This window comes from Melopsittacus undulatus, chromosome 6 (assembly GCF_012275295.1).
Source record: "Melopsittacus undulatus isolate bMelUnd1 chromosome 6, bMelUnd1.mat.Z, whole genome shotgun sequence".
Taxonomy (NCBI): Eukaryota; Metazoa; Chordata; class Aves; order Psittaciformes; family Psittaculidae; genus Melopsittacus; species Melopsittacus undulatus.
This window is the reverse complement of record NC_047532.1, coordinates 17,588,960-17,607,665: the sequence shown is the minus strand read 5'-3', so window position 1 is coordinate 17,607,665 and position 18,706 is coordinate 17,588,960. Positions and strand designations below refer to the sequence as shown.

Sequence of the window (18,706 nt, the reverse complement as noted above, 5' to 3'; positions counted from 1 at the left end):
CTTGTATCCTTGTTAAAAAGACTTCCACCAAATCCCTGAGAAGTCACAACCTCCATGTATGGTTTTTATTTGTTTTCCCACACCAGGTAAATCCTTGCTTTCCAAGCACACAGAATAAAAGAAACAAAAGAAGAAGCAAGCAACACCAATCCCTCCCCCAAGGCCTCCCTCCCTCCTCACCCCAACCCCGTCCCTGCTCCCCTTGGTAGCGATGCCAAAATATGCAGCCGGCCTCTCTATCTGAATGGATGTTTTGATTAAAGAAGTCTTAACAAAACACAGTCAGAACAACGATCCCGGCCCCCTTTCCGCAAGCTTCCCCCAACTATGCGGTGTATATTTAGGACCACATTACAGGGACCTGTTCATTAACTGAATAAGGATGACAAGCCTGCAGTGTATGCAAATAGAGGTTTTGGTTTCAGTGGGGAGGGTAAATCATAACTACCTAAGGACACTCCTGCTTCATTTAAAACTTCTTTAACTTTGGGATATTTTTTTTTTTCCCAGCTTTCATGAGCTTGCAAACATATGGAAAAGTTCAAGTTTTTCTATTTCCCTTCCAAATGCTTTGTTTCCTTTGACAAAGAATATTCTCTTTTTTTCTGTCCTGACACTAAAACCATCACCTATTATATTGCCATGACACCCGAGTAAAGATACTGATCAAAGGGCACAGCAGGGCAATAAAGCGAAAAAACTGGGGCCAGAAGGTTTGGTTTTGGGGTTGGTTTATTAAAGCATTTCAATTCTTTCTCCAAAGGTATTTTTCATTTTGTCTTCTGTTACACTGTGAGAGAACAGCTGGTCAGTAGCGGGTACAGGCTCAGGTCTGGCTGCCTTGAGTATATATTGTTCAGGGCTTTTCAATGAGTTTCTTCCCATCCCTGTTTAGAAAGATTCTAGGGAAAGCCTGAATGTTTATGTGAAGACTGCAGCATGATTTTAACCCCAGGCAAGTGTGATCCAAGAGATATGGTTTGCGAAATATCACACAACTTAGCAAGGAGTAAAAAGCTGGTTAATAACACAACAGCAGCTGGGCTGGAGATAGACCTCCGGAGCTGACACCACAAGACACTTCTGTGCAGAGATGGCCCTGCTCTCCCATTCGGCCCTAGCAAAACTCCAGGCTACTCCCAGTCCAACCAGCCTAAGCATCCTATGTATGCTGGCATCTGGAACTGGTACCTGGCATGATGACTTTCAGTTCTGTTTAAGATGGTGAGGTTTGAGAGGTCCAGTATAGGACACAAGGATGCAGAACATCTCCAAGAACTTCTAGAAATGGAAGAGGGACCAGCCAGGAGAAAACTAAGGAATAATTCAAATGAAGTCAGTGAAGTAAAGACAAATTAAGTTATCTTTGAAACTGCTTTCTTTGCATCTAAGCTGGTGGAACTGTATAAACCTTGACTCTATCAATAATGAGCTCTCTCAGAGAAGAGAAGATCCAGGTCTGAAATCACCATCAGAGAGCACAAAGAGTTTACACTGGCGAACCTGATCTACAGTGTTTGCTATTCAGTAATGCAAAATAATAGTGCCAGACCAAGAAATGTTGTGTTACTGAGTACTCAATAACACAGTCTTTTCAGATAATGTCTAATACTAATTTTGCCAAGTCATCCAGGACAAGCAAAGTGCCCCCTTGTTCCACATTTTTCCCCTCACCCTGTCACAATGAGGTGACAAACACATCTTCTGGATAAAACAAAGGGAGGAAAAGCATTTTGTACACTGAACCCACAAGATATTGTTTAGAAAACAAGTCTTTTTCATTTCTCTTGAACAAGTCTTTCCAAGAAACACTTCATAAACCAGCTCTTTAAAAAAGAAGGGATAGTAAATGCTTTACAACAAACATACAGTAATGCACAGAAAGCAGCATGCTACTACCTTGAACTCCAAATGTTTTTACCAATCACTCCTTCATACTCTTTTATAGGTTATTCCCTTACTAATAAATACAGGTAGTCAACAATCCTTCTATGTTTTTAATGTAAATCAGCCCTTTTCTGAAGGCGAACATGTTCCTTTTGTAATAACACAGCAGTCTCTGAAAGAAAAATCTCTGCCTTTAAATGCCTTGTTCCAATTTCTCTCTGACTTTCTCTCCTCTCCTATTGCTTTCTCCATGGAAACTGGAAAGAGGAAGGAAGGAACTTCCAAGGTAAGACAACTCCAAATGAAAACATGCAATAAAAAGTTTCAAGCAAGAACCTATTTTCAAAACCTGTAGCATTGAAATTATCTGGGCATGTTCCAGATTATTAATAAAAACCCAATCTCTGCAGTACCTTCCCCAGCACTGTCATCAACAAGTAGGCTTCACTCTCACAATATGGATCTGTAACCAATTTTCTGAAACACATAAGCCAAAATATAATATTGTTCCAATCTGGAATCCTGTTCTGACATAATATGAAAATTAGACTCTGAAAATTTTGGCTGCACTTCTGGTTTTTTACTTCCAAATGCTCACAGTAGACCAAGGCACAAAGTGCAAGTGGAAAGAAAGTATGATCCCACTGCAGCAGATCAGGAGCTCTTGTGAAGTATGGGAAGGCAACAGCAGGATCCTGTACTACAGCCCAAAGAAGAGAAGGTGGGAGACAAGCGGGCACAAGTGGTGATGAGCAAATGTGTCACCAAACACCAGAGCAGCATCAGGACTGACATCAATGTCATGTGAACAGCCACTTCTAGAAGTGTTAATGACCCCTTCCCTGGATCCAGAATGAGAAACTCATGGGACTGGCTCCCTTGGCGCCTGGGACAACCTTGCACTTGCTTCACTGGAAAGCCTATAATCATTTTCCCTGGAAGAACAAGAGGCTGTGCCAGTTCGCCTGCACTTTGTTAGAGCTGAAAATGATAAGATGCTTCCAAAGCGCGTTACAATAGCTGTGCCTTCAGTTTATGGATTTATCTTTCTTTGCCCTAGATAAAACTCCATTCCTTGGACAAATTAGGTCCGCTTGTCATTCAACACTCTACCTAATGGTCTCAGCTGTGTGTTTCTGCAGTTATTGAAGCTGAGGCATCAGTTTTGACTGATCTGAGGAGTTAGAAATTCAGTTGTATTTTATCCAGAATGAGAACAGGGCAAGTTAATGATGTAATTAGATTTATCAGGACCCTTAAATCTTAAAGGACTTGTTTAAATGCAGGATGATAACATTTTTGGAGGGGTGCATAACAAAACTTGGCGATTTATAAACAGCATGTGCATTGTGAAGTGAGGCACTAACCCTTTTCTTCTTTAGTTTAGAGAGGCTGACTACTGACATGGGGTTAGCATATGGATCTTTAATGCTGTGTTATGAGGACTATCATACAATTTTCAGAAGGCAACAAGCACTACCTAAACACTGTTATGTCCACATGAATCCACAGGATTTTGAACTGTAGAGGAAACTGAAGATATGGGTGATAATTGTTCTACCAAGTTATGTGAGAAGCTCAGTTGCTTCTAATGAACAGAGGTTGAAGAAGGAGGCACAGTAATCCCTAAGTATCTGAGAGGGGTTGAGACATGTCTGCAGGCTGTGGTGATCAACAAGCAACTTCACTGAATACCTTGGTTTTCTGTGTAGGATGAAGCCAAGACCCTACCTCTCCTGGCAACAAGAGGATGGTTATACTCAGGTGAGCATAAATCCCATAAACTAGGCCAGTAACTGGCCTCACTTGATATCTTCATTTTGATATCCAATGATAGCTGGGCCATTCGGACTCATACAAAGCCTGTGGAGAATAATATTCTCCAGTATTTGAATGGGCTTTCAATACAGTCTAACACACAAGCCATAAGGGCTCTCTAGATAAAAGATGCTTTCAAAGTGGCAGGTATGACTCTTGCACCATACTGTTTACCCTCTATGGGGCAGGCAAATAACAAGTATGCAGCCAGAAGAAACTCTCTTGAAGAAACCTACTTGTAAAGCAAGCGGTGTACCTGCAAGCCTCTGATATGGCAGGTAAGTAATGAGAGAGGAGATAACATCTTCTGCTGGGATAGGAACCTCTCCTCAAGGCAGGAGAATGGCTGAGGACAGAAGAGTAGAAACAATAGCTGGAGACAACAGGTATAGTTTTTGGGAGAGGTAGAAGAGTCTCAGCCTTGGCTTTTTGATCTTCCTCTTCATAAAGCATATATAGGAATACAAGGAAACACAGAACTGGCTAATTCTATGCTGGCAAAGATTAACCTGCTTTAGAGAGCTGTCCTTAAACAAATGAACAACTCTAAACCAACCACAGGATCGCAACTGGTGTAAGGTACTGCTGAACCTAAACCACAGATGTTTATGCTTGAAGAAAGACCTTTACATAAGATTTAGGGAACATGATAAATTGTTCTGTACCTTACTTATCTTCCACCAAGGCTTCAGGTCATTCAGCAGTGTCTCAGGTAAGAAAAAGTATCCTCTAAAGGTAGATAATTTACTAAGTTTGCACTAAAAGATCATTTACCTTTTAAAGCATCTGGACATGCTGACCTCAGTTCCCTTACGAGAGCATCACATAGAATACAGAAGTTAAAGCTAGTGATCTAATCCAGTGGGGTTTTGCTTGCAAGGAACTTGTTTCAAAAGGACACAAAGAATCTGACTTATTTAAGCGGGAATTAGCTTGAAGAAAGAGCAGAAAATACGCCTGTCCTATCTTTAACTTGAATACTTCTATATCATTTTGACTCTGCCCAGAAACTCCAACATAAGCCTCTTGATTACAAAAGTCACAAGAGAATGAAGTGTTTGCAGAAAGCTGTAGAAGCAGAGATGTTTTCTACTCCCCTTTTGGGTCACGGTCTAACTGAATAAACTCAGCCCCTTAAAATTTTACTGAGTTTAAATAAGGATTTATGCATTTGGGAAAACTGGTGCTTGGAAACAAGATTTAAGAAGAAAGAGAAAGGAATGAGGAATGTCATATAACCATGGGAAAGCAGAGGTGTTGCCTCCTTTCACTGTTCTTAATTAAGACTTAAAAACCCCTGAAACACCACTGAAACTGAGAAGGATTTGTTTAGTCCTCACTGTCATCAATGCTGATGGCTCCAGGACAGGAAAACATAAGGGATTTGGGGCCCTGCTCACACCCCTCCATTTCAGGCACCTTACCCTGGCTAAGCTGGGCTTCCCAACCCCAAGGCAGCAACATTAACCCAGGGAGGTCCTGTCCCTGTCCCTGGGTGCCAAAGGAGCTGTTCTCTGATCAAGCTCCTGCTATGGTCTTAGAAATAACCTTCCCTACACTTTTCCTCCCAGTGCACAGGGAAAAGATCCTGCACACTGGGAGACTTGGTTCCAGAAGGATTCTGTCCTCCCAAACGCTGCAGGAATCAAGAAGACTGGTGCTGACAAACTGCGTATTTCCCAAATTCCCTTGGGGAGGAGTAAGAGGCTCAAGAAACTCCTTGAGTCTACAGATTCAGTATTTCTGCTTCTGGTCCTATTTTCCACTCCACAATGAGTTTTGCTCTAAAGGCATCTCAGTACCTTGTAGACAACTACTGAAGATGCCCTGTCTCCCAAGATTCACACTAGAGCAATAAATTCACACCGACATAAATACTCCCTATCACCACTATCCCTGCAGTAATGTTAGACTTTCTCAGCTACTTCACAGTTCATTACAGTGACCTAAAACAATGGCTCAGAACTGAGGCAACTGATGGGCAAGTTCACCTTTATTCTGCAGCTCCTGTTTGATCTTCCAGGGACAAGCAGGCACTAACACCTTTATAAACAGCCCCCAAATGAATCCTCAAAGAGTGAGAGTGGAAGCCTTCTCCAGGTCTCCCAGGATACATCAGACAGAGCTGAATTCCTGCCCTCCACTGTTTACATTCAGCATTGGGTGCAACAACTACAGAACCAGTCTTGTTCCTTCCTATGTGGTATTTCAAAGCTGCATTAATGGTACCAGCTCCAAGGACTTACCAGACCCTCTGAAGAGCTAGGCCAGCAGATGGGTATCATAGAAGAATGGGCATACCTTCTAAAAACACTGTGACACTCTTCTCTCCCAAGACTGGATGGGCATGGATACCTGCCCTGAAGTGTAAGTAATGATGCATCTCATTTGGTATAGTTATGGTTTTTCTATGCTTGTAGGCCCACCATTTGTTGTTACCTGATGAGACATTCAGCACACTCTCAGTGCATGACAAACCTCTGTGCCTACATTTAATGTCCCAAGAGAAAGATCTTATGAGGGATGCTTCGTGTGTAATATTTAAGCCATGGTAATTTAATTTGGTAACCAAATGGCAAAGACTTTCTATGGCAGAGAGTCTATTATCCTTGCAAAGCCACACAGAATAAACTTTGGAATTACCATAACTGGTAAAAGTTGATCTCAATGGGGAGTTTATTTAGGGTTTAATTTTCTATTTTGTTCTGCTTGCAATTAAAATAAATGGTGTAAAGCTGGTTTATAAAAACACTACTAAACAAAAACCCTCTTTACCCAAATTAAAAACAACAACCTATGAAAGGGAAGTACTCCACATCATTTAGAGTTCTGCAGGGACTAATATACATATAGGGATTTTAATTTTCCATGGCCTGCAAGTGTTATAATCTCTATCAACTGTGTGCACTTTGGGACCGTGAGTAACACCAGTGCTTGAACTCTGATTGGTTGTTGGCTGCTTGCTTCTTTCTTTAACACTGATTTTAAACTCGTATTTGATCCAACAATTTGCAGGGATAAAGAAGTTTTTACAGCACTCTGTTCCTCTCAAGTCTAACCCACGGGTCTGTTACAGGACATTGTGTCAACAAATCACAGATGTCCATGACTCAATGCAACCAGTGTGAACAGCCACAACTTGTCTTAGGGACAAAGGCTTTATTGCAGGAGAAAATACACTAACTGAGATTAGAAGATGACACAGGACATTCGGATGCCAGGGACCTTACAGCTCATCCAGTTCCAACCCCCTGTCATGGGCAGGGACACCTTCCACTAGAGCAGGCTGCTCAAAGCTGTGTCCAACCTGATCTTGAACACTGCCAGGGATGGGGCAGCCACAGCTTCTTTGGGCAACCTGTGCCAGTGTATCACTGCACTCACAGTAAAGAACTTCTTCCTTATATCTAATCTTGAATCTATCCTCCTTCAGTTTAAAGCTATTTCCCCTTGTCCTGTCAGTACATGCCCTTGTAAAAGATCCTCCTCAGATTACTTGTACCCTTCTTCAAGTACTGAAAGCTGCTCTAAGGCATCCACAGAGCCTTCTCTTCTCCAGGCTGAACAACCCCAGCTCTCTCAGCTTGTCTCCCTAGGGGGAGGTGCTTCAGTCTGTCATTATGTTTTTACCTTGTGTGCTGTGCCTCAGCATTGCAGGGATAGCTAAAACCATTGAGTTCTCCAGGATCCTCCAGCTCTCTAAAGATTCAACTTGCACCCCCCATCTTTAGAGATGTATTCCTTCCTGAGTCACTTTCTCCCTTTACTTTTCAGTGTAAGGCTTCCAAAATAAACAGCTCTGGCAGCTTAAGTATTGCACAGACTTCTGTTTCAGCACTGTGACATTAACCCTTCCGTTATGTCCTGATTAGTCACACGAAAACAATGCTTCATCTTCTAAGACTGGATTAACCAGGACAGCAAAAGGTTTTTATCCCATTCTTTACCATCACCCACATATTCTGCTATTTGAAAATGATAAGTAGATAGGGAAAAGGATAGATGACCATTTGTCAAGAATTTAAGGACTTCTGATTGTCCAAGTTCATACAGGTCCTCTCTAAGTAAATCACTGCACCTGAGCTGGAACATGGGAAAATGTAACAAAAAATAAGAGAGAGGAGACATCCAAGGACCAAGTTTCTCTAACCAGAAAGGAGAGAGAGTAACCTATGTATTAAATGAGAATCTCAGAGTTTGCCATGAACTATCAAACTGGTCTGGAAAGCAGATTTCTTCTCCATTGAGAGTTTTTAATAGCACTGGATAACTAAGATAAACAGAGACTGAAGGGCTGCCTGAGACACATACAAAATCATTGAATTATGACATGTTTGAGAAGTTATTTACTTTATAGACTATTTACATAAAGTTCACTTCCTCTTCATATATAAGCTCAAATATTACAAAGTTGGGGTTTTTTTTAATGCCCTTAATGAGGCGACTACATTCAACAGCCCCAGAAACATCCATATTAACTTATTTTCAAGCACATTCCTCGGTAAACTTTACAGGCAGTCCCTTCCTTGTTCCAAGTTCCAAATGACAGCACAAGAGGAAATGGCCTCAAGTTGCCCCAGTGGAGGTTTAGATTGGATATTAGGAACAATTTCTTCACCAAATGGGATGTCAAGCATTGGAACAGGCTGCCCAGAGTGGTGGCTGAACTGCCATCCCTGGAGGTATTTAAAAGGCATGTAGATGTGGTGCTTAGGGACATGGTTTAGTGGTGGACCTGGCAGTGGCTGGTTAATGGTTGGAGCTGATGATCTTAAAGGCCTTTTGTAACCTAAATGATTCTATGATTCCCCAGAGCCCAAGCAATAGAAAGGAAACCTCACTCTCCCACCAGGTAAATGAGGATGAAAAGAAAACACAGGGCATCAAACTGAAGAGATGAAGTGGAGATGGTGCATAAAATGCTAACCGGGACATCACTGTTTGCTGATATGTTGTCAATTAACTGGCCCATCTGCAAAACTTTGCCTACCTGAGAAGTGTCATGGTTGAATATAACAGCATTCAGGTCTCCACAGTTATAATGCTTGATGAGATCTTCGGTGGTATACGGGGCCTGCAAACTACCTGCTCGGAGGCTTTCATGTTGCAGCAGAGTTTGGTTTAGAGCAAACAGCACCTGTAGAAACACATCAATAAAATGGGAGAAGTTAAATATTGGGAATCAAAGCAGCAAAGCCTAAAATGACAAACTTTGGAAAACTCTCCTGCACCTGAAGTCTATTAACCCATTAATTAACCCATTCTGGCCCACACTAACAAGGGCTGGTCTTGAGGCATTCCCAACTGGAAGCAGAGTCAGATGCAACATCCCCTACTAGCAGAAGACCTTATTATAAGCTCCTTTGTTTTACACATAAAGTATAACTTGACAACACATATATGACTCAGAGGTCGTGGTCTGAGAACTTTTAGGCTGTCTGTGCTGACTAGTAGGCTAAATGAGAGACAATGGAATGAAAAAGGAAACTGTCTCTGACTGCTTCCAGACTGCTAGCTTAAATCCAAAGCCCATACTCAGCTGGAAGGTTTTTAATGAAAATCAAATCTTCTGAACTTCTGCAGTCACAGCAGTTGCATTGGGACTTTCTGCATAGCTTTATTAGCAGAACTTTAGCAAATTCATTATTAGTCTCCCTCTAGTCTTCCCCGCTTCATCCACCCTTTTACAAAGTCAACAGAGACGCTGAATCGTAACACTGTCCCAGCAGACTAGTCAAGTGTCCCCATCTCAAGCCTGAAGATAGCAGAAAAGCACAAGCACTCTTTACTATGTAAATTTTGGTAACAACAAAAAATAAATGTCCTTAGAGACGGTATTTTTTTTCCTTGCATTACCAAAAAGGTCACTAAATTTCACGTGAATTACCACAAACCTTTTTGTATTTGTGACAGACTGTGGGAGTAATTTATAGCCGTTACTGAAACACCAAGCGTGGGCTTTTCATGTTCAGCTTTCTAAGAACCCTTTCCAAAGAAACTTGGTAAAAAGTAGATGAATAAATGAGAAGAACAGCAGTTAAGACAGATTGTCACAAATGATATAAATAAGCAAACACACTTTTCCTAAAATAAAGTGATCCGTCGTGACTGCAAATCCAGACTTCTGAAAAACTATATTGGTGTGTCATTTTTCATAAGAGGCTCCTGCATCCCTCAGCCTCACATTTCACCACGTTTTCATATTCTCTTATTTATAACATCAGTGCCCTATCCATCCCAAAGAATAGCCATCATCTCAAGAGCTGGGTAAAGAAACCCATGCCGAGCTCCAGCTGGCCCAGCAAGGCTGCGGTCTGTGACACAGATTGTTACCTACATTCTTAACTTCAAGCAACTGAACCTCTTTAAGGAGTGAACCCCAAGGGAGTTTAAAATTAACAATGTACGTGTGTATGTGCAGGATGAAAGCACCAGTTAGGTTTAAAATTATGATTCCCACTTAAGTTTATCTGATGAAAAGGAAACACTCACTTGAATTTGCTTCTGCAAAACTTCAGGTATATTATTATTATTATTATTAAATTTATTATTGCTATTATAATGTTTTGATAATTATTATTACTATTATTATGTTTTAATAATAATTATTACTATTATTATTATTAACAACAACAATAAAAGTATCTCCATGGCATTAACAGCCTCTTAATATAAAGCTGTTACATGCTAACACACACAATTGGTTGAGAGCAAGTAAATGTTACTTTTTAATTTACTATTAAAAAATATAAGGATGGTCTTTCAACTGAACCTGTTATACCTCAATTCCGCAATCAGTTCCCATTAAGATCCAAGCCTAAAAGATTTCCTTGCCCAAACCTAAGGGTCTCTTAAGGCTTTTCTACAAAGAGATCAATCTTTCTCAGGACCACAGCCTGAAGTTAAGCATCTTCCTACTTCAGTTTTCCTCTAATTTAAAAAATCTGCAGAAAATACAGGTTTGAAAAATTTCTAACCTTTGAAAGGAGCTGAGATTTTTCTTTTTTCCCCTAAGGGCTACAGCTCGAGGAGGAAATGGTTCATCCCAGGATTTCCTGGGGATTCTAAACATTTTGGCTAATAAAAAATGAAAGCTTAGAAAAACATTGACAGGAAAACTGAGAGCAGAGGTTTTCCCAAAATGCTTTTAATAAAATCCTGCTCATTTGTGACTTTTTAAACAAGGGATATTGCTGGATCTTTATATACAAAAATATGTATATACACAGGCACACACATATACAAACCACCAACAAACCGTGAGGGGAAGACTCTGTTTTATGATAGAATATTAAGAAGGCGATAAACAAATCCTTACTTTACTCCCAATCTCTTTTTCTTTCTTTTTGTTATTCTGGCTTCCTGGGGAAAACAGCCCTGTGCATTAATGATCTGGGTCTGTCTGTCTGTCTCCTCCTAATAAATTCAAACCCTATTAGCTGACTTCAGTCACATTTGCAGAGGGTCAGAGGTCTTAATGAAAATGTTCCTTGAAAATAAGTGCCATGCTGCAGAAAAGCCCACGGTACGAGTTCATGTCTTATAACAATTAATATTCTTATGAAAATTAATATTCTATGTCTCCATGATTCTAAGACTACACACAAGAGAGAATGAATTATTCAAATGTACAATAGTAGATGGACCCACACACCCCCAGACTTCATTAGTGTCAGGATGCTCATGTGCCTTATCTCTGTCTCTTGAGCAGCTTTGGTACCTAGAGGTGATGCTGCTATCACTGCAGGGAGCATATTGCTGGGTTCAAACTGCTGCCCAAAAAGCAACTAAAGAGATTTTATTTTAGCAAGGAAGTTAAAGCTAGAAACAAAAATATGCAAAAGAAAACCTGGAACCACTTAAAACAGATTCCTAGAGAAGTCTTGCTTAATCAAACCATAACCACTATGGGTTTTGGTCAGGCGGCTCAAAACAAACTTGAAGAGAAATGGGGTCTGGTCGCAGTTGCCTGCTCGTTGGCTGGATTTGTAGGCCATTTCCTTTAGAGTCAGGTTAAAGCCTTCTTAAAACCTGAATTTATTTTTACTTACTGTTCAGATAATTCCACAAAAACAATGCTGTTTCCTTTCCTTCTCTCTATCTTACTATCAGTGACCCCACGACCTCCAGCCTAAACCTCTATCTGAGTTAAATCTCCCAGAGGTGCCTGAGATTACTGAACAACTGATGACTTCAAAATAAACACACTTAGAGCGACTGCCTATACACAGTCCCACCTAATAAATACAGCAGACAGTATTTATTCTGGGAAGTGATGGGAAGTTATGACTTTGGCTCTGGGAAAGGGCATTTTTATTCACGCAATTTATGGTCCTCCCATCGGCACGCTTTGAAAGCCATTTTTGCATGGCTGTCTCTGGCCCCCGTTTGTGACCAATCAACCATGGACAACAGAGAGGGGGTTTTCACCCTGCCAGGAGGAAGCCTTTTTATCTGAGTGGTGTCATTCTCCTCTGCAAAGCAGCAACCCAACACACAGATTTAATTTAGGTGTTTGGAGACACCAGCTTAGCACTTAGGGTGGAACTATGGGTACCACCATAGTTCCATTGTCTAAGATACTGGGTACCATCAATCCTACATAGCACCAGGAATCAGTGGTCCATACATTTTAGAAGCTCATCTGCACACACTAGGGCCATCTCCAGGATAAGGGGGCTGACCAGCAATTTCTGCCATGGGAAGGTCAGAAGTGATTCAACAGAGAAGAGCTCTTGCATCACTGGTGACTTTGAGGGATTTCCAGCTGCGGGGACATCAGAAGAACCTCAAATTTCATTTCTTGGTGAACAAGACTGGGCTGTTTCTTACATTTGTGCCCAGTACCCATGCTGCTGCCTCAGTTTAACCTTTGCTCTTTTGCCTGTATCATCTCGGCACTTCAGTTGCAACCAAATCATAGAATCATAGAATCATAGAATAGTTAGGGTTGCAAAGGACCTTAAGATCATCCAGTCCAACCCCCCTGCCATGGGCATGGACACCTCACACTAAACCATATCACCCAAGGCTCTGTCCAACCTGGCCTTGAACACTGCCAGGGATGGAGCATTCACAACCTCCCTGGGCAACCCATTCCAGTGCCTCACCAGCCTCACAGTAAAGAATTTCTTCCTTATATTCAATCTAAACCTCCCTTGTTTAAGATTTAACCCATCACCCCTTGTCCTATCACTACAGTCCCTAATGAAGAGTCCCTCACCAGCATCCCTGTAGGCCCCCTTCAGATACTGGAAGGCTGCTATGAGGTCTCCACGCAGCCTTCTCTTCTCCAGGCTGAACAGCCCCAACTTTCTCAGCCTGTCTTCATATGGGAGGTGCTGAGGCCAGCCTTTGCCACTTGTGCAAGCTCACTACAGGCATCAATTAGAGACCAAAGGAGCCCAGTGAAGACCACAGGTATAACAGCTTTACTGATTACCTGGATAGTTAAACAGTATTTCCCTCTCTCCACAACAGCATTGGGTCTCAAGGGCAACGGTGAAGTGTTGGTACCAACCATTGTGCAAGTTGCCTTGTGACAGTTTGAACTTTGTTTTGCGAGCCCATGGGAGAGGCTGGAGGTTTGATTTGATGTGAGATTTTAATGAGATTTGGCTTTTAGGCAAATAAACCCAATCCACAGAAAGAGATCTAAAATAGCACTGCCTCCTTTTCAAATAGGGAGGGGAAGTGAACAGACACGTACCTAGACTGGGCTTAGGAACACTTGTGCTTTCCACCAGAAATCACGTTCTTCATTGTATTTGGTTTTGGGAGCAAAGCTGGATAAAAATACATCTTTTTCCAATGTACTCTCACAAATATTCATGTATCATGTTTAATCGTGCCACAAGTCTGCAACTTCAGACTGGACGTTTGAAGGCTCCTGAAGGCCAGCAATACACTAATGCTGTGTGTGATAGCTAAACAGGAGAAATCATGTCCTTTCTACAGGACAAATTTCTCCATATACATCTTATGTGCATTTGTGCCAAGCTGAAGAGAATTAAAAAGGCCCAGAAAACAAAACTCAAGTTAACCTTCATCAATACAGCATCATGCCTGATTTATGTCTGATACTTGTAAGGTCTTTTGATCCTAAAGTCCTGTATGGCATGCAAGAAGAAATAAGATGCTTACTCTTTTAAAAGATGTTATTCAGTACATGGATTCTTTGTCATGATCACTACTGAAATTCAGCTCAAGGATGCAGTTAGCTGCATCCTTTCAGTTCTACATTCTTAATACCTTTGCATAGGTGAGTTGACTTTGATTATCCTTAATGCTCACATGCTTTTCCAGAAATCAATTTCTGACAAACTCTGGTAGCAGCTCAACTCTGTGCCTGTCACCTTGTCTAGGAGGCAACACTATGGCTTCCCAATCAAGTGGAAAGGCTGCCAGGTCCAGCTCTTCAGTTTTTCTGGCTAAGGTTACAAAAGGTGCCTCAATGGAAGAACAGCTTTGTATGGGGCCATCATAAAATAAGACAAGGAAACCTATTACCAGATAAAATATCTTGCTAAATATATTGCTAATACAATAGACTACAAATTCAGGAATTACAACAGAAGAAACAAATGTTGTGTTACAGTGAACACAAATGGACCCATGTTCTTCTGGCGTGTTTGCTGTACAGGAGACATGAGATTGAAAGGCAGCCCTGAGAAAACTCTTAAGGCCAAACTTTGATGCTCAGACAAATTTCACTCTTACGTGATGGGGGAGAAATGAGTTTCCAGTCCTAAGCTTACCAAGGCTGAACTACAAACATTGCATCCACAGGACTCCGGTAGCTGGAGTTACAGGATGACCTGTGCATAGAACTATGATTAATAACAATACCACAAAAACAAGTACTTAAATTTCATAGTATGATGTCAGCTCTTGAGCAGGCAACTGTTGTTTTCCTTTGCTCTCTCTTCTGGACATGTGCCACCACAATGCAAATATTAAATAAGCATTAGGAAGTGTTTGAGTGACTATATCCTGTCAGTGCCCAGATTGCAATTGTGGAAGAGAAATGCCCTGATTGGTTTAAAACAAACTGTAATATAAATATTGAGTTCTACGGTTTTTCAGGGGTTCTTCTTTTGTCGTTATCCTTTTTTTGTACTCAAACAGAAAATCAAATATACAGTTTCGGGTCAAAACAGTGACTTAGGGGTGAAAAAAAAGAAGAAAGAAAAGCAAAGAAATAAACCCCCAGTCCGAGATTTTTCCAGATTAATGAAAAGCAATAAAAGTGTTTGCCCAAATCTGTTCAGTTCCATTGGTTTTCTGAAGACGGGTTCCCCCTTTCCTTGAATCCCTTGTGCAGTTGCTAGGAATTAGTGAGCTGTGAAACTCACCTAATGAGGTCAGCATCAGGAAATAGCTCTGAAAAAACAGGTCCTGGGGGATCTACTAAAGGACTCCCCCAGTGTCCAAATGAAATCCTGGATGCATCGGCACATTGTACACTCAGGGCTGTGAGAGGAACGTGCCTGACTTTGTTGTTGTTGTTCCTATAAAGGGACAGCTAAGGAAAGTGAAACTATTAACTCATCCACTGGAATTTCTGCTCACAAACCGTGCCCCCTGTTAAAGCTCCTCATAAAAGCCTTTCGTCTAGTTGGTTCCATATGTTCCCCAAACCCACAGTTATTGCTTCTGAAAGGCAAGAGTAGTTAACAGTCTGCGGCTTGGCACTGACCAGGGAGACCTAAGGACCTCGCTTTTCTCCTCTCCCTTTCAAACTACCAATTAACCAGCTTAATAAAACAGTTTGAATCCAACCAAGGTGCTTGGAGAATCCCCTAACCACCACCTATCCTACCGGCTTGGCCATGACGGTGACACATGGACATGGCCTGGTGCAAAGCAGTCATGCGACTAATGTGCAGTTCCAGGACTGAGATTGGTTTTCTTGATGCTGAGAAAGCTGAGGAGGGATTGGGGCTCCAGCTTTCAGCCCGGCTGAAGCACACCCAGAGCTCCTGCTAAAGCTTATTTCAAACAGCTTGCCTTCAGCCCCGTGTCTTTTCACTTAATGCAAAGCTCCCATGATGAACTTTCATGTGCAAAGGTAATTGTGGTTCATTATTTTCTGTGTTTTGGTTGAATTCAGGCATTCAAAAACAACAGAAACAATTTGTAGACAGAAAACACCACAATGCACATGAGATCCCCATTCTGTCAGTCCCAAGAGCCTCAAGACAGAGCAGGACTCTCCTGGTTGACAGCAGTTCTTCTGCACTCCTCGGGCTGACACTACTATCCCATTACTTCTGCACAACATTCCAGAATTCAGCAGGGCAGTCACACTGCTATCTCAGAGCCTGGAGAGCAGTTGTTTGATGGGTTATCTGATAGAACAGGTGAGCTAGCTATAGTTTGTGCTCTTAGATACAAGTCTTCCCCTGCACAAGGTCATTAAGACAACAAAGACCATGGGGTTAATTTCTGTCTTGATAGCACTTCATAAAAATGGTGCCATTCCTGATATATATATACATACTGTAAATACTATGCACACCTTAAATAGGTTAAAACATCCCAAAACTAGGTCCCTAAATACATTAACTGAAGTCAGCAAAAGCACCATCACTCACGTTATTGGAAGGAGGGTAAGATCCAAAACCTTTTCTTCTAAATGTAGTGAACCGTGTTACTTTCTAAAGCTATTGAAAGTCCAAATTAATTTAGAAGAAAGGGAGTGGGGAAGATACAGAATTTCCATTATTTCTCTTTCTGTGAACCACCACACTGGGATGGAAGGACGTTTTCATTTCAATGCCCTCAGCACATCATCAGCACAGTCTCTTGCCAATAACTCAGCTTGAGTTATTGAGTAATTGTATGAGCAGTAACTGTAGGATAACTCCCTGCTTTGGTCAATGGTCAAAGCTTAAGCAAATAAATTAAGAAATAACAGAAGGAAGAATCTGCAACTTAATGAGAACTGAAAGAGTGGAGGGGACAGAATTACCTCTGTTAAATCTGCTGCCTAAAGGTACGGCTTTTGTGTAGTTTGCATTTTGGGGATTTACTTGCATCCAGTACTCTTGCACAGGTCAATTTTCTCAGTTGTACTGAGTTCAGTAGATTAAATTTGATGACTAATACCTACCAAAAAGGCTAAATTGCACCAAAAGAGTTGCACTCTGAGATCCTGTGAGTGCTTTTCTGGTTGAAGAGCAACAAGTTCCACCCAGTTATCCCTGTCCCAAGAGTATCTCACCACCTACTCGGCAACAGTAAACTCCTGTATTCAGAAACCTTAATGCTGCCAATGTCACAGAAATCCTTCCATGCAACTTAAGAGTTCTGTGGGCATGATAAGGTTGTGAGAAGGTTTGAAGACAAGAGCAGTGCTCCAGGAGAGGTGCCATGGTGGCTGTAGCACATTGCTGCAAAGGTGTCTTTGAAATAAGAGCAGTCATCCCAGATAAGTCCAACACCCCCGAAAGTGTCTGGTAACGGATACTTTGGGAAAGAATGTAAGAAATGAGATGAGCAGAGGGTGAGCTTTTCTCAGACAACACTTCCCATCTTTTGGAAATCTGCCAGTCGGAAGCTCGTGGTTGAAAATACCTCTTCTCCCATCACCCCTTCCCACCCACCTCCCTGCTCCCTAAGCTTCTATCTCCGAATTATCACTGTGCTTGGTTGCCCCACTCTATTTAAGGGTAGCCAGCTGCTTGATCTATGCACAGAGAAGGTCACAGCTTCTTACTTTGCTCAGCAATTCCATTCCCCAAATTGATGTGTGGCAGGATGCCCGAAGGGCAGTGCCCACGATCGCTTTCCTACACCTTAAATGGGCACATTGTCTCTGCTTTCAGGACCATCACCTTCAAAGGGGGCATGTGAACTCCTTCCCAAGAACCTGAAACCACATTTGCTCTCTTGACTCAGAAGTAGAATGGTTACTGGGCCCATCTGGGGTTTCAGTTTTACTTTTGTGCCTCCACCGTAACAGGAGGAATGTGGGAACATGCTCCGAGCGGAGCGTACCAAGTTGGCCTAAGTGACGAGTGAGCTGCGATGAAAGGGGCACCTCATGGAAAAAAACTTACAGCTCTAGTGGGGTTTGGGGAACTCCAGGTTTTAGGCAACCAGCCTGAGATTATCCAAAGAGAAAGCCTGGTTTCATGATATGCTAAGCATCCACCCATTGAGAAATGCAACCTACCCTGGGTGTGTTTAATTTGGGGTTTTATTCACATTACTGCTTCATTTTGAACTGTTTCTTTTTAATTACCAGCTGAAGCTACACAGTAAAATGGACTAGCCCCACAGGCATGTTTTTCTTTCTATTATATTACATTGAGGCAGCAGATTAACTCCTTCAGCCATCCCAGCTTAACACCTTGCGATGCCAGCACGGCCCCTTTCCAGACCGCTGCTCCTGCAGCAAGAACGGCTGAAGGGGACATAGAGATCCATGTCCTGAATTTCCAACTCCCAGCACAGGGTATCAGCACAAAGAGGTGCCAATTTGAAAGAGGTGCCAATACATCAGCACACTGGAGCATAAATCATAGGAAGAGGAGCACTTTCCAGTGAGCCAGATGGAGCCTCTGGCCAAGGACAAACACTTTGGGGCAACAACTGTTTCAGTTTCCTAGTGTCTATGTGGATGCAGCCAAGTTGGCAGCTGTAGTAAAGGGAGTATTTCCTAGGCCTGAAGGTGATTATGTCCTCATGAGGTCAGCAGGGAAAGAAAAAGGAAAGAGAAAAAAGGTCAAGATTTGGAAGAATGTGAGAAAAGGAGACCTTCAAGAGGAAGCAGAACAAGTCTGAATTAATTTCATCGTGCAAAATGTTCTTGCCATTATGGGAAATGGTGAACAAACACTGGGGACCCCATGCCTGTTAATAAACAAAGGGTTTGATTTTGCAACCCGCTCACTTCAGGGCATGTGAGGGGATCCTGTTACTGTGCACAGTGATCCCCAGGTGGTCTCACCAGTACAACCCCTCTTTCCTCCTAGAAATTCACAGTTACATCCTC

The 18,706-nt window shown here is 41.9% G+C and overlaps 1 protein-coding gene across 1 annotated transcript in view; it reads right to left on the bottom strand.

Annotated features, from left to right (window-relative positions):
* TRABD2B (TraB domain containing 2B) overlaps positions 1-18,706 on the bottom strand; it is a 300,584-nt gene that overhangs the window by 125,976 nt on the left and 155,902 nt on the right. Inside the window, exon 3 of the mRNA XM_034064386.1 lies at positions 8,696-8,842. Within this exon, the coding sequence (XP_033920277.1) occupies positions 8,696-8,842 (147 nt within the window). The remainder of the gene's footprint in view (positions 1-8,695; positions 8,843-18,706) is intronic.